The 14,421-nt window shown below is 45.3% G+C and overlaps 1 protein-coding gene across 1 annotated transcript in view; it reads left to right on the forward strand.

Annotated features, from left to right (window-relative positions):
• PDE4A (phosphodiesterase 4A) overlaps window positions 1-14,421 on the forward strand; it is a 384,429-nt gene that overhangs the window by 20,166 nt on the left and 349,842 nt on the right. Inside the window, exon 2 of the mRNA XM_083482984.1 lies at window positions 10,398-10,579. Within this exon, the coding sequence (XP_083339110.1) occupies window positions 10,538-10,579 (42 nt within the window). The 5' untranslated portion in view covers window positions 10,398-10,537. The remainder of the gene's footprint in view (window positions 1-10,397; window positions 10,580-14,421) is intronic.

The raw sequence follows: 14,421 nt of genomic DNA on the forward strand, positions 1-14,421 counted from the left end.
CCCCAACCCCCCAATTCAATTTACCCTCTATTTAAAACCTTTTCTTATGAGGCAATAATCAATATTTTTATTTATGGACATATTTATGCATATATTTTTTAGCCAAATTTGCGCCTCCAGCTCATCTGCACCCCTGGCGGGGACCCATCTCACCACCCCCTAGCTACGGCCCTGCCCTTTGAGTGTTCCGCTTCAGGTGTCAAAATATTGTTAAAGGTTTTGGGGAGGAACCCCCTAAACATGAATAAGCAGTAGAATTTTGATTATTTGGGATGTGAAGGGAGAAGTACAAGCTGCAGAGGAATTCCTAGGCTAGCCTTTGCAGAACAACCTGGCCAAGCTGGGGCCATTAAGATACAATGCAGGGCTAATGGCAAGGCAAGGGTGTGAGCAGAGACGGGGGATTTGGAAGGTTGCCAGGGTAACCTGGCATGTCACAGGAAGAGTCTGGAGCCTTTGGCACAAGGCTTGGAACAGCTGAAAAAAGGCCAGAACGACTGGCTGGCTGAAGGCAAGTAGGGAGAAATGCCATGGACACAATAGCTTGTACCGCTGTGAAGAACAAGCCCCTCTTGAAATGACCATGCTGCAAGATAGGGACTCCATGCATACTTTGTTGTTGTTTAATTGTTTAGTTGTGTCTGACTCTTCATGACTCCATGGACCAGAGCACGCCAGGCACTCCTGTCTTCCACTGCCTCCCGCAGTTTAGTCAAACTCATGCTGGTAGCTTTGAGAACACTGTCCAACCATCTCGTCCTCTGTCGTCCCCTTCTCCTTGTGCCCTCCATCTTTCCCAACATCAGGGTCTTTTCCAGAGAGTCTTCTCTTCTCATGAGGTGGCCAAAGTATTGGAGCCTCAGCTTCAGGATCTGTCCTTCCGGTGAGCACTCAGGGCTGATTTCCTTCAGAATGAATAGGTTTGATCTTCTTGCAGTCCATGGGACTCTCCAGAGTCTCCTCCAGCACCAGAATTCAAAAGCATCAATTCTTCGGTGACCAGCCTTCTTTATGGTCCAGCTCTCACTTCCATACATCACTACTGGGAAGACCATGCATACTAAAGGTGTATATATGTGAATAAACCATATATCTTAAAGCTACAACGGCCTCTGCTGTGTCTTGCATCTCAAACAAGCACAGACCCTGGGTGAGCGCCTGGAACCCCCTGGAATCTTGCCACGACTTGGTAGAGATTGGGAGTGGCGCCCAACTTTTGTAACAATATATTGACCCAAGCGCTGAGCATCTCAGTCCACTTGTGCGCGGACTGCATCCTTTGCTGACTTTGCAGTAGAAGGCAGCCAGCCCCCTATTATCTTAGCCCCACCATTGCGTCCCACTTATGATGACTTTCCCCAGCCCCTATTTCCTTTATAGGCTGCTTAGGACAACATGTTCTTATGGGCGAGAAAGCCACTGCTTAGCTACTCTGACGTGAGCGGACTGTGTGTCTCCTGGCAGCCAGCTTTCAAGGCTGTAGCTTGTTACTTCTGTTAATAGCTGTACTATTCTGAGAGGTCCCTAAAGGAGCTGGTTGTATTGGCCTTGTGCTTTTGCACTCTCTCCCTCCCTCCTCCTTTTCTATTTTATTTCTTAATACAGAGGTTTTCAACCTTTTTAAGTGCACGGCTCCCTTTACCAAGTACATTTTTTCTGCAGCACCCCTGTGTGGAAACGTGCACCCAGCGACAGAAGCCCAGTTCTGTCACCCCTTTCCTGCAGAGCCGACAGCCATTCATGCTTTTCAAACACCCTCCCTTGTAGAGTGTTCCCTCACCCTCTTCTCCTCTCCCCTTCCCTCCCCTGGCCAGCCCCAGAGACACCATTCATTCGCCTGGGGAGCTTGTAGCCAGGGCTGCTGCAGCAAGCAGCTCCGCAAGCCTTTTGAACATCAGAGGAGGGAGGGAAGGAAAGGGACAGAGGCTGGATGTTGCCTGCGGCACCCCTGGCCATCATGCAAGGCACCCTAGGGTGCTGCAGTACACTGGTTGAAAACTACTGGGTAAAATGAAGTTCAGGGATGCTCAGTGGAGTGCCACCCCTTCCTGGGGCCCAGCCAGGCCTGATCTGAGCAGGTGGTCCAAACACTTCCTCCTCAAGTTCCTCAAAGTGCAGCTAGGTCATGGGTAGGCAAACTAAGGCAGGATGCGGCCCAATTGCCTTCTCAATCTGGCTGGCGCATGGTCCAGGAATCAGCGTGTTTTTACATGAGCAGAATGTGTGCTTTTATTTAAAATTCTTCTCTGGGTTATTTGATGATCTCCTTCTACTGGTCAACAATAGAAAGTGTCCTTTCATACTGCATCATGGTCTGGTACGCTGGTTTGACATAATATGATAGGAAGTGCCTACAGAGGGTGGTGAATACCGCACAAGATATTATGGGCTTTCCCATGAATCCGCTGGATGAAATAGCGGAAGAACATTGCCTCAGGAGAGTGAGGAAAATTCTCAGGGATGATTCACACCCTGGCTGGCACTTTCTTGATCTCCTGCCCTTGGGCAGAAGATATAGAAGCATGATTAGTCGTACCAACAGGGTAAATAACAGCTTCTATCCATGGGCTGTTAGGCTGCTGAATGAAAAGATAACAAGGCAACTGACTTTTGGGTTTGGTGGGTGTGCATCAGTAAACGAGGGGAATTAAGACTAAGAGAGCTGGGGGGGGTGCTCGTGTAATCTCACTGTATACAAGTTGTATAAGTGACAATCAAGTATTTCAATTTCAATTTGTGGGGCATAGGAATTTGTTCATTCCCCCCCTCAAAATATAGTCCGGCCCCCCACAAGGTCTGAGGGACAGTGGACCGGCCCCCTGCTGAAAAAGCTTGCTGACCCCTGAGGTGAGCACTTTGACAGTCGCTCTGTCTGGGAGAAAATCGGGGTAGGGGTGGGGGACACCCATCGCCCTGAGGGAAATGGAGGGGAGGGAAACTCAGCTGAAAGCCAGAAACTCTGGCAGCTGGTGTGGGCGCCTCCAGCTTTGGGGGCCCAGATCCAATGTTTTTTCAGGGTCATTATCAATGTGGAGATCTACTGGAGGGCCCTGCTCCTGCCTGCTTCCCATCTGAGTAGAGCTCATGTTTGGGTAATGTTGGACACAGGGATAAGCAGCTAAATGCTGATGTCTAAGGATGTGCCAAGTTGCACCTAACAAGCTTACCCAGGGAACAGCCGGCCAACGCAAATCTCCCTCGCTCTCCATTCAACACCCACAGATGAAATTTTGAAAAGTGCTTGCATAAGACGTAAAAGAAGAATTCAAGCGAAGCGAAAAGCTTTGTGTGGGATTTACAGTTCCTGGAAGGTGGAGGGGAAAATATGTAGGAGCAGGAGATAATCTGGTTCTGCTGGAAAGAATATTATGGTTCAGCAGCAAATTCTGGGGATCTTGTTTTGGAACTAGTCCTTCTTACAAAGTAATTGTTAAGAAAGGATATTTTTGGGTGGAACTTGGTATTTGATACAAAATTTGATTCGCAGATCAATTTAGCCCTCCTCTTTATTCTTAAAAATGGATTAGAAGAGGCCAAGGCAAAGATTTTGATAGCACCAGCATTTGGGTGTTGGTCTCATCCTGTGATTACGTGGTTAGTTGCACCATGTCCTAGGCACAGGCATTGGCATAGGGGATGGGTACCCCTTCCCTCTTCACAGGAGGGACATTCTTAGCACCAGGGACTGGTAGAAAGTTCTGTTTTCGGGACAAGTATATAAGATACAGTGGTGCCCCGCAAGACGAATGCCTCGCAAGATGGAAAACTCGCTAGACGAAAGAGTTTTCCGTTTTGGAGGTGCTTCGCAAAACGAATTTCCTATGGGCTTGCTTCGCAAGACGACAATGTCTTGTGAGTTCTTGCTGGGTTTTTTTCCTTTCCCCCCCTTTTTCTAAGCCGCTAAGCCGCTTATCAGCTGATCCGATCAGCAGATAAGCCGCTAAAAGCCGCTAATAGCGCTAATCCGCTAATCCGTCAATGGGCTTGCTTCGCAAGACGAAAAAACCGCTAGACGAAGAGAATCACAGAACGGATTCTTTTCGTCTTGCGAGGCACCACTGTACCTTTACGCTTTCCATTTTTAAGTTCAGAATAGAGTAGTTGCTTTGGAAGATGATAATCAGGTATCCACACAACATGACCAGTCCAATGAAGGACGTGTGGGTCCGGAATTGGCCTCCACAGTCACTTACGGACTCATTGTTAAAACCGTGGTTATTGAAGACAATCTTACTCGGCTACGAGTGATTGCCAAAGAATAAAGAATAAAGAAGAAGAAGAATAAAGAAGAAGAAGAAGATAAGAAGAAGATAAACCTACGATGTAGATTTGCACCTCTCCCAGGCCACTCCTGTTCTATCCAGGGTTCCACCCTATTTTAGCTGTTTCACTTGTACATCTTCACTGGCAGAAGGCTCCACAGGTGTATTTGTTGTGTTCCACTGGTGCATCTTTCATGTGGGTGCTTCATCTTGAATTTTGGCAGTGCCAAGGGACTTCTGCCAAATCCAAGAGCCTCTTAGCTGGTAGAACTCAAGCACTGCACAGGAATGCTCCCTTAATCATCTTTCATGAGATCTGTGTATATCCATCTGTACCCTGCTTTCAATGGTCTCTCATATTTGGTTCCAGTCCTGGTTTTCTGTTTCAATCTTATGTTTTCCTCCATCCTTGCTGTGTAGGTGTTATATCTGTCTGCTCTGTAAAGTGTGATGGTGATTCTTCTTCTCTTTTCTTGAGAAGTTGTACTCATCTTCTCTATTAAACACCAGGCCTCTTCCAAGTAATTACTTCACAGGATCTGTGAGCTGCTTGGAGTCACTTACTTACTTATTCTGCCACCCTCCATCCAAAGATCACAGGGGAATATAAAAATGCAACATGAGAACACAAAACAACAACAGCAAACCAATAACCCGCTTCCACAAAGCCATGTCAAAGGGGATAGGGTGTTAATCAGCCCAAGACCTGCTTGAAGAGGAACATTTTCGCCTGGTGCCTAAATATGTATAATGAAGGAGCCAGCCTGGGGAGAGCGTCCCGCAAACTGGGGAGCCACTGCAGAAAAGGTTCGTTCTTGTGTTGTGCCCTCCAGATGGCATCATGTCTGCACCTTTCTCATTATCCAAAGGTACTAGGCAAGGATGCATTCTGTGTTTTTAAGCTGCCCTGTGATTCTCAGGTGAAGGGTAGTAGCTAAATTTAAATAATTGGCAACCAGTGCAGTCAGGATTAGCATTACAATCCTGATAGTCTCAAAAATATCTTGCCCCAGTGAGCAATGTGGGTGCAGAATTCTGCACCAGCTGAAGTTTCCAAACCAACCTCAGAGGCAGCCCCATGTATACCATGCTGCAGTGATCTAGCCTAGAGGTTACGAGAGCATAAAAAAGCATTTTGCAGTACTTTTATGGTTTTTTCCCCAGCGTTTTGGGTATCCTCAGCCTTCATCCATTTGACCAACCTTACCTAGGAATATAGGAAGATTTATTACGCCATCAGTGCACCTATCTTAGTATTGACAACATGGACTGACAGTTGCTCTCCAGGATTTCAGGCTGTCATTGGATTGGCTTAGACAGTTTCTGACCCCCATATTTTGACCCAGTTACTGCTTGTTAGAAAAGCTATGGGTAATACATCGGTGCTCAGCATATTTCCCCCAAGTTTTTGTTCTGTGGTTTGGTAATATTAGCAATTGCAGGTGAAACATCGCCTTGAGCACCTTAGAGGAGAAGGCAGGATATAAATTAAACAAACAAACAAGTCGTATTTGTAATCTGTCACATGTGTCTGTTAGTCATTCCACCAATCAGTTGTGAATGATTATGGCTAGGCTACAGGTATGCCCTAAAATCACACAGACCTACTAGAGCTGAAGCAGGTTTGAGAATGCTAAGTAAACCAGGGTTGAGGAAACTTCAGGCTTATGGAGAGCTACTTTCTTTCTTTGTTTTTACTAGAGCCTGATGCCCATCAACCAGTGCAAAGCACAAAATAGCAGCTCAGGAAGGAGGACATAAACCCTTGGCAATCTATTGCAAATCCCCCAGAGATCTACCAGAATATTGTGACCTCACTCAGGGATAAACTGTTGAGTCACTCTGCAGACAGAAGTTGTAATTCATGCCAGCCCTCATCCTGTGCCAATGAAGGCTTGCCTGCTAATGCAAATAGCGATTTGCATGCCCTTTCTGTTTTGCCTACACTGACCTGTCTCTTTCACTCAGCTGAGTCTTCTTTCAGTTTCTGCCTTAAAGCAAGAAGGCTGTTTCTCAGAGCATGAGTGGTAGGGAAGTTTCGTTCAGCAAGGCTGAAGCCTCACATTCAGGTGAGCGCTTCCCTGTGTCTTGAAATACAGCTGGGAACTGTCGCTCAACAAACAGACACCCTTTGAAATAAACTACACTTCACAGGTTTTAATCCTATAACGGCCACTATTTCCAATGTGGTTACAAACACAACCATTCCAGATTTCCTTCGGGTTTAGTTTCGAATTCGTGCATACCATTGAGTGGAAGGGAATTGCATGATCCTAGCGTTGCTTACTCATCCTCCTAAGCATGAAAGATCTGTTGTGGTTCCAATAGTTCCACTGGGAACAGTGCCGGGCCAATCAGGAGGCAGACTGAAGCAGCTGCCTTGGGTGGCAGAATCGGGTGGCACCGCCCATCCCTGCCTCACAGGAGAAACAGTGAGAAGTGGCAGTGGTTTCTGGTGACTTCTCACAATATCTTGCTGGAAGCTGTCACATGACCCTGGTAAGCAAGGCTGTGGCAGCAGCGGGATGGGGGTCATCACCTTCCCGTTGCGCCTCAGGCAGCAAAATGCAATGGGCTACGCCTGTCTGGTAATAATGTTAACTTGTTGCCATACCTAGTTTTAAGTTTCTGCTATTATTCCGTTGGGACAGGGGTGGCGCTGTGGTCTAAACCACTGAGCCTTGGGCTTGCCATTCGGAAGGTTGGCGGTTTGAATCCCCATGACGGGGTGAGTTCCCGTTGTTCGGTCCCAGCTCCTGCCAACCTAGCAGTTCGAAAGCACATCAAAATGCAAGTAGATAATTAGATATTGCTCCAGCGGGAAGGTAAATGGGGTTTCCATTCACTGATCTAGTTTCGCCAGAAGCGGCTTAGCCGTGCTGGCCACATGGCCCAGAAAAACTGTCTGCGGACAAATGCCGGCTCCCTCGGCCAGTAAAGCAAGATGAGCGCCACAACCCCAGAGTTGTTCGCGACTGGACGTAACTGTCAGGGGTCCTTTACCTTTACTTTTTTATTATTCCGTTGGTTTCCTCAGAAAGAGCTCGGACCAATGACTCCTTTTCTTCGTGTGTGATTGAAAGGATACTTTAAAAAGGAAACTTTTCCACGCTTTTGCAGTCATTGTCATTTTGGTGTAAAGTTGAGACAGTCTGATCTGTGCCCGGCCTCTGAGATTATTGTTTTCTAACCTGCAGGACCCTAAGTGGTCTTAGGCAACGCCATCCATATGGTTGGGGGGGGCATTTCTTTCTGTGGAGCAGCAACCCCTTCCCTGCGTTACTCTCTTTGGATGTTGAGCCCTTAACATTGTGACATTGTTCGTTAGGTTTTCTTTCGAGATTGCAAAAACCACCATAGTGATTGATAGGGAAGGCATATATTAATGTTTAAAAACAAATTAAATTTCAAGAAGGTAGCTAAATAGAACCCTGATGCTCAGAAGCAGTGTGCTGGAACAGGGGAAACAAAACTGGGAATGGGCTGTTCTCTCCTGCCTGCCCCCCTCTCCTGGAGGCTCCTGATGGAAAGAGAGTTCTGGATTTGTGTCAGCTGAAGTGAGGCTCTCTCCACGTTCTTACACACTTGTGGTTGCAGCTTCTTCCACCCTTGCCCTTCGTTGAGTCTTCTGCTCTGCTGCAATGTGTGGGGGTGGGGGATCTGTGACCCCCCCCCCAGACTTTGCTGTTTGATTCCAACTCCTATCATCCCCAACCATGGGCATAGCCAAGGGGCAGCAAGGGGGCAGCTGCCCCCCCAATCAAGTAAATAAATAGAAATACTTAACTAACAGCTTGGTTCTGCCCCCTCCAACATAAATCCTAGCTACACCCATATCCCTGACTCTTGGCCATGCTGGCTGAGTTGATGGGAGTTGGACTGCTAGCAACATCTGGAGGGCCGCAAGTTCCCCATCCCTTAAGTGCTTTGTAGGCATGTGGTTACTTCATAAGCCTCCACACCTTAAACAGCTATTTCTGTTGTCTCCTTGGCATCCTTTTTGTTTGCACTGCTTTGGAGCTCTAGGCTTGTTCTGGTCTACTTTATTTAGCAGTGTTTGTGTGATTTGTCTCCTTCCACTGGATCTGTTTTATCCTCCAGTTTTTATGATCTGCGAGGGCCTTCCCACACCGCCATATTCAGAACCTTTACAATGGTATAACGCAACTTGCTATGAATAAATATTAAATATCTCAATGCAAACACCGAATTAATCAGGAGGCAGGCTTCTCGTCCCATCAACCATGCAGAGAACTGTCTGGAGCCTGTTTGTTAAGACTGTGCATTTCCTACTGTAACAGCTTCTCTATGCTCCTTTCAAGATCCTGTCATGTTCACATGCGCTCTGTGTCTGAAGCTGTCATTCATTTCATTTAGATGGAATGTGAGGCCACGGTAGAGATACCTGCTGCATGCAGAAGCTCCCAAGCTTAAGCAAGGCTTCTCTAGTTAGTTTAAAAAATAAAAAAAAGGTAGCAGAGGAAGATCTCTGCCAGAAACCCTGAAGAGACAATGCAAAGGGATCCATGGTGTGACATGGTGTGAGGCAGTTTTCATATCTTCCTATATGCATAAAAATGTAAGGTGTCGTCACACTCTGCAGTTTGTGTGGCTGCCAATAGGCGGCTATGCCAACTGCACCATGAGGAGTGGCTGGCCCGCCCTGGCGAGCTGCTTAACTGGTGGGCAATGTGGAGCACCTCCCCACTTCTTTTAAACGAGATTTAATGGCAGATTAAATCTGTCAGCAAAATTTAATAGAGGGAAGTGCTTTGTACAGTATTTCAGCAAGCTACTCTGTGAAGCACCTCCCACCTACTTTGAAAAGGGCTTGGAGGAACTTGGGGTGAGCTGTGGGGTGGGGGTGAGGGGTTGGGTAAAGGGAAGGAGTTGGTCAGGCATGGAGGAAGGGGGCTTGGCAAAAGGGTTGGTGAGTGGATCAGACCTGGTTGTCCTACAATGAGAGCTTGCCCAGTATATCCTCACAGAACAGACCCTAGGCCCTTTTGAAGTCTCACCAGTGCTGGATTTATGTACAGTGGTACCTCTGGATACAAACGGGATCTGTTTCGGATCCTCGTTCGCATCCTGAAGCAAACGCAACCCGCGTCTGTGTGGGTCGTGATTCGCCGCTTCCGCGCATGTGCGTGACGTCATTTTGACCGTCTGCACATGCACGAGCGGCAAAACCCGGAAGTAAAGCATTCTGTTACTTCCGGGTCACCGCGGAGCGCAACCCGAAAGCGTTCAACCTGAAGCATATTTAACCCGAGGTATGACTGTATAAGCTAAACAAACTATAGCTTAGGGCCCCACTCTCTTGGGGGGCCCCAAAAAAAGTAAAGGGAAAAAAACACCTGGATGTACATTTCCAAAATATAAGATAAAAAAGAAATAAAATAAAACCTACATACAGTTAGAGCTTAATAATTATTTCACTATTAATATACTTCTTAATTGTATTTCAGTTCAACAATTACTTTGATAAAATACATATTTTGTTATGTGCAAATGGCTTTAGATACCTATTAGGTCCATAAATTACCATATAGCATATATTCAACACACAAAAAAACAGTGAGAATTTGTTTTTGACAAGGCAGCACATAGAGGGGTATTGTGATCCTTGGAAGAAGGTCAGTAAAGAAATATTATTGTTACTATCATCATCCCTAAAGTAAGGTACAGGATTCCCTACAGGGCAGTTTGATGCACTGAAGAAGGCCAAACTTGGTCAACCCTGCTTCTATAATCCAATCTTTCCCATATATTTTGCTCTTTCTTGAGTGGTTAATGAGGTGGTTTGCTTACATAGCTTCTAAAGCCGGCATGTACTGGGGCCCCAAAGAGTTGCCTCAGCAGCTATTCTGGTTAAATACATAAGTAATTAACCATGGTTAGCTGTTTTTAGATCTCTGCATACAGAGAAAGGGAATGAAACAGCCATGAGTGCCAGTTTCATGCTGCTGAGTTCATATGTCATATATTTGAATGAGCCACTGCATATCAAAAATAAGCGATCAAGCGACAGATACACTTGCATGTGTGAACCAACAGCCATCAGTAGGGGGTGGGGGAGCCACCTTATGGCTAAATTTCCCTCACTGACTGTCCCATTGCTGTTCTCCCTTTCAGGCCCCAGGAGGTGGTAGCACATCCATCGCTCAGTCGCCTGGCCCTGCCCAGAGCCCCTTCAGCCCCAATGGCTGAAGTCTGGTGAATTGAAAAAGCTTCAGCAGAGACGGAATCTAAAGACCGGCAAGCTGGAGGAGGAGATGAAGAAGAGCTGCAGCGTCCTTGCTGTGACTCCAGACGAGGTGAGCAGGGCTGTCATGGTTGCCTTGCCGCAAATTGAGATGTTGCTTTTCCCCCCATGAAACTCAGGGTGGAGTGAAGATACAATCTATAAAAAGCAAAGGCAGTCGCCAAGTTGAGCCATAGAGAAATGCTCCAAAATCCACAGTTGGCCTTTGTTAGGGTCAACCCAAATGTCACAAAGAGAGAGCCAGATTTCTGGTTCTGTTGGTCTCTGAGGAAGAAGACGATGGAGGGCGCATGGCTGAGGGCGAGGGAGTGCAAAACAAAATGCACAAATTAGATCTGCAGGTCTGACTGGACTGAATTGGTCCCCGCTTGATGCAGGGCCTCAGCTCAGTTACATCTCAGATTCTCACAGTGTTTCCCTCGGTTCAGGTAAGCCCAGTGTCCTCCTTAGCAGTTGGACTGACAGATGTCATTGTTTGTCTACAACCCCACCAGATCCAGGCTTCAGGCAGGCTTTTTTAAAAAAAGCATTGTAAAGCATCATCTGTACATTACTTATATCTTTTTTAAGAGAAAGCTGTTCGGTGGATTTGTTTTTGTTTTATAATTTTATTATTATTAATTGACATCCATACACAATCTTGAATACATGTACAAAGAGAAGGTAAAACTGATGATAGTAATAACAAACTTAAATAATTATACCGTTAAATGTTGATTTAAACTTATACTTGTACATGCTCTTTTCTTATGCTTTCTAGCTAAACAAAAATAAACCAAAGTAAAAATCCAATAAACTAAATTATATCAAAACAGACTTCCTGTCATTTCCCGATGTAAGTTACATTTACGACATTGAATGTACTTATACTTCTTACCTTAAGCTAAAGGTAAAGGGACCCCTGACCATTAGGTCCAGTCATGGCCGACTCTGGGGTTGCAGCGCTCATCTCGCTTTACTAGCCAAGGGAGCCGGTGTACAGCTTCCGGGTCATGTGGCCAGCATGACTAAGCCGCTTCTGGTGAACCAGAGCAGCGCACGGAACGCCGTTTACCTTCCCGCCAGAGCGGTACCTATTTATCTACTTGCGCTTTGACGTGCTTTCGAACTGTTAGGTTGGCAGGAGCAGGGACCAAGCAATGGGAGCTCACCCCGTCGCAGGGATTCGAACCACCAAACTTCTGCTCAGCAAGTCCTAGGCTCTGTGGTTTAACCCACAGCGCCACCCGCGTCCCACTTCTTACCTTACTCTTACTATAATTTCTAGCACTCTCTTAAAACATATCGTACCGTTTTTCCTTTTTTAATAGTATTTAATTTACACAAGGATTGTTCAAATGCTGCCATAGATGTTATGTCGTTGTTATATTTTCGTAGGTATTTCTTGGACATATCACATTTTTGCTGTTCGGTGGATTTGAATGGGGAAATTTCTTGGCGCCATCATAGGTGACAGTCAGTCAGTGATGTCTGCAGCTAGTTTCTGCTGTGAACATGCAGAACAACCTTCTGCCCCACCCCTAGATCCCAAAGAGGTAAAATCATGTTTGGGATGCAGGGTGTGAGGGCTGTTCCAGAGTGGCTGCACTGCCCTAAAAATACCTTTAGTTCAGTTGGTAGAGAATGAGACTCTTAATCTCAGGGTTTTGGGTTTGAACAAATAACGGGCAAAAGATTTCTGCAGGGGTTTGGGATAGATGACCCCTGTGGTCCCTTCCACCGCTACAATTTTATGACTCTATGGTTCTAATAAGGTTTGGTTTATGTAGGCTTTCCTTTCCGTATCACACAATGTATCTAAAATACAAAAATATACATGAATTTCTTACATATAAACTTTGTAATGAGAGAAACAAGTAGCAGATTTATCTGTCCCAGTGGATATGTTTTGGATACGGTATATGCTCAGAGCTATTTATTTCCAACTTTTGTTTTATATGCATATTTTTCTTTCTTTTTAAAGTACTTTATTGGCTGCCAGTCATAAGTTGTGCCACTTTGTTTCTTTGAAGTGTATAATATTGTTTCAACAGCTGTAATCCCCCCTTTTATGTGTTTTAAATTTTAGTAAAGATTAATTTAAAAAATAGAATGGTTATGTCTGTCTTCACCTTTCAGGTTTGAACTTCGAAACTGACCCACTGAGGACTAAGCGTTTGGTGTTTTTTCACGGTCCCTAGTGGGGCGCAGGAACTGTTCACAAGCAGGGGCACAGGGTATTGGTTTATGTGAATATGTATTTAAGACATTTTTTTGTTTCTTGAATGTTTCTGCAGTTGGGGAGGAGGAGATGTTCAGGTTAGCATCTGAAAAACAGGACATGAATATTTGAAGCAGGGGGGCTAACATGTGACTTAGCTGAAGAACAGCTGTCATAATCCCCGACCATTGGCTACACAGGCTGGGCTGATGAGCAGGGTTAGAAACTGGGATAGAAAAGCTAGGAGCCAAATGGCTTCTGGGACCTGGGTTGTGGGCACCGAAACAGAACGTCTAGTTGCCATTGGCGGGTGGGGTAAAGACTTTTTATTGATTATTTTGAGAAGCATGAACTAATACGCTATTCACACAAGTGACACGTTGTTAATCTCAGATTTCTAGCAGAAACTGTTAATACATGTTTAATTTGGTATTTACAATAAAAATAAATACAATAAAAATATCAGTACCATACTTCAATTTTCAAAATGCTCTATTCTCTATTGTTAAACTCTTTAACATATTGTCTATCCTTAACAGACTTTGAGGCTTCAAAGCACATATTTCAGTAACCCATACTTTTTGAGGTGTTCGCAAATGGAGAATCTTTAGGCACAAAATGCTCCTGGCGCCCTGCTAATTTTGAACCCTGCTGATGAGAGCTGGAGGGATGCAGAGCCAGCCCCTCCTGGCTTTAAAGGTCAAACGGGGACAGAATACCTTCCCAAAGTGGTCTACAGTAAATAAAGAAATTCCGTTTTTAAAAAAACCAAGCAGTAAAACATACAATTTAAACCACAATAAACAACTTATATAAACAAGTCCAAATCTCAACTAAAGAATCCATGACAGATGGCCATCCAGCCTCTGCATAAACACCTACAAGGAAGGAGAGTTAACAACATCCCCAGGGAGACCTTTCTTCCATCAAACTGCTCTTACTGTCAGAAAGTTCTTCCTGATGTTTAGGTGGAATCTCCTTTCTTGCAACTTGAAGCCGTTCATTCGGGTGCAACCTTCCAGAGCAGGAGAAAACAAGCTTGCTCCATCTTCCATGTGACAGTCCTTTAGATATTTGAAGATAGTATCTTATCTTAACCCTTGTGGTCCTTTCCAACTCTAAAATTCTATGAAAATCTCCTCAGTCTCCTTTTTCCCAGGCTAAACATACTCTCAACTGTTCCAGATAAGACTTGGGTTTCCAGACCCTTGGTCACCTGCTTCCGCACATGTTCCAACTTGTCAATATCCTTCCTAAACTGTGGCACCCAGAACTAGACACAGTACTCCCAGGTGTGGTCTGAACAAGGCAGAATAGAACAGTAGTATTACTTCCTTTGAGCAGAACACTAACTTCTGTTGATACAGCCTAGAATAGCATTAGCTTGTTTTGCTGCTGCTGCATCACACTGTTGACTCATGTTCAGCTTGTGGTCTACTAAAAACCATAGATCCTTTTGACATGTACTATTGGCAAGCCAGGTGTCCCCCATCTCATAATTGTACAGCTGCCTATTCCTGCCTAAGTGTAGAACCTAACATCTGTCCTTATTGGAATTCATTTTGTTAGTTTGGACCCAGTTTTCCAGTCTATTAAGGACATCTTCAATCCTGATTCTTTCTTCTCCAGCATTAGCTACCCTTCCCAGTTTAGTGTCATCTGCAAATTAGATGAGCGCCCCCTCAATTTCTTCA

This window comes from Podarcis liolepis, assembly GCF_965112155.1.
Source record: "Podarcis liolepis genome assembly, chromosome: 17".
NCBI lineage: Eukaryota > Metazoa > Chordata > Lepidosauria > Squamata > Lacertidae > Podarcis > Podarcis liolepis.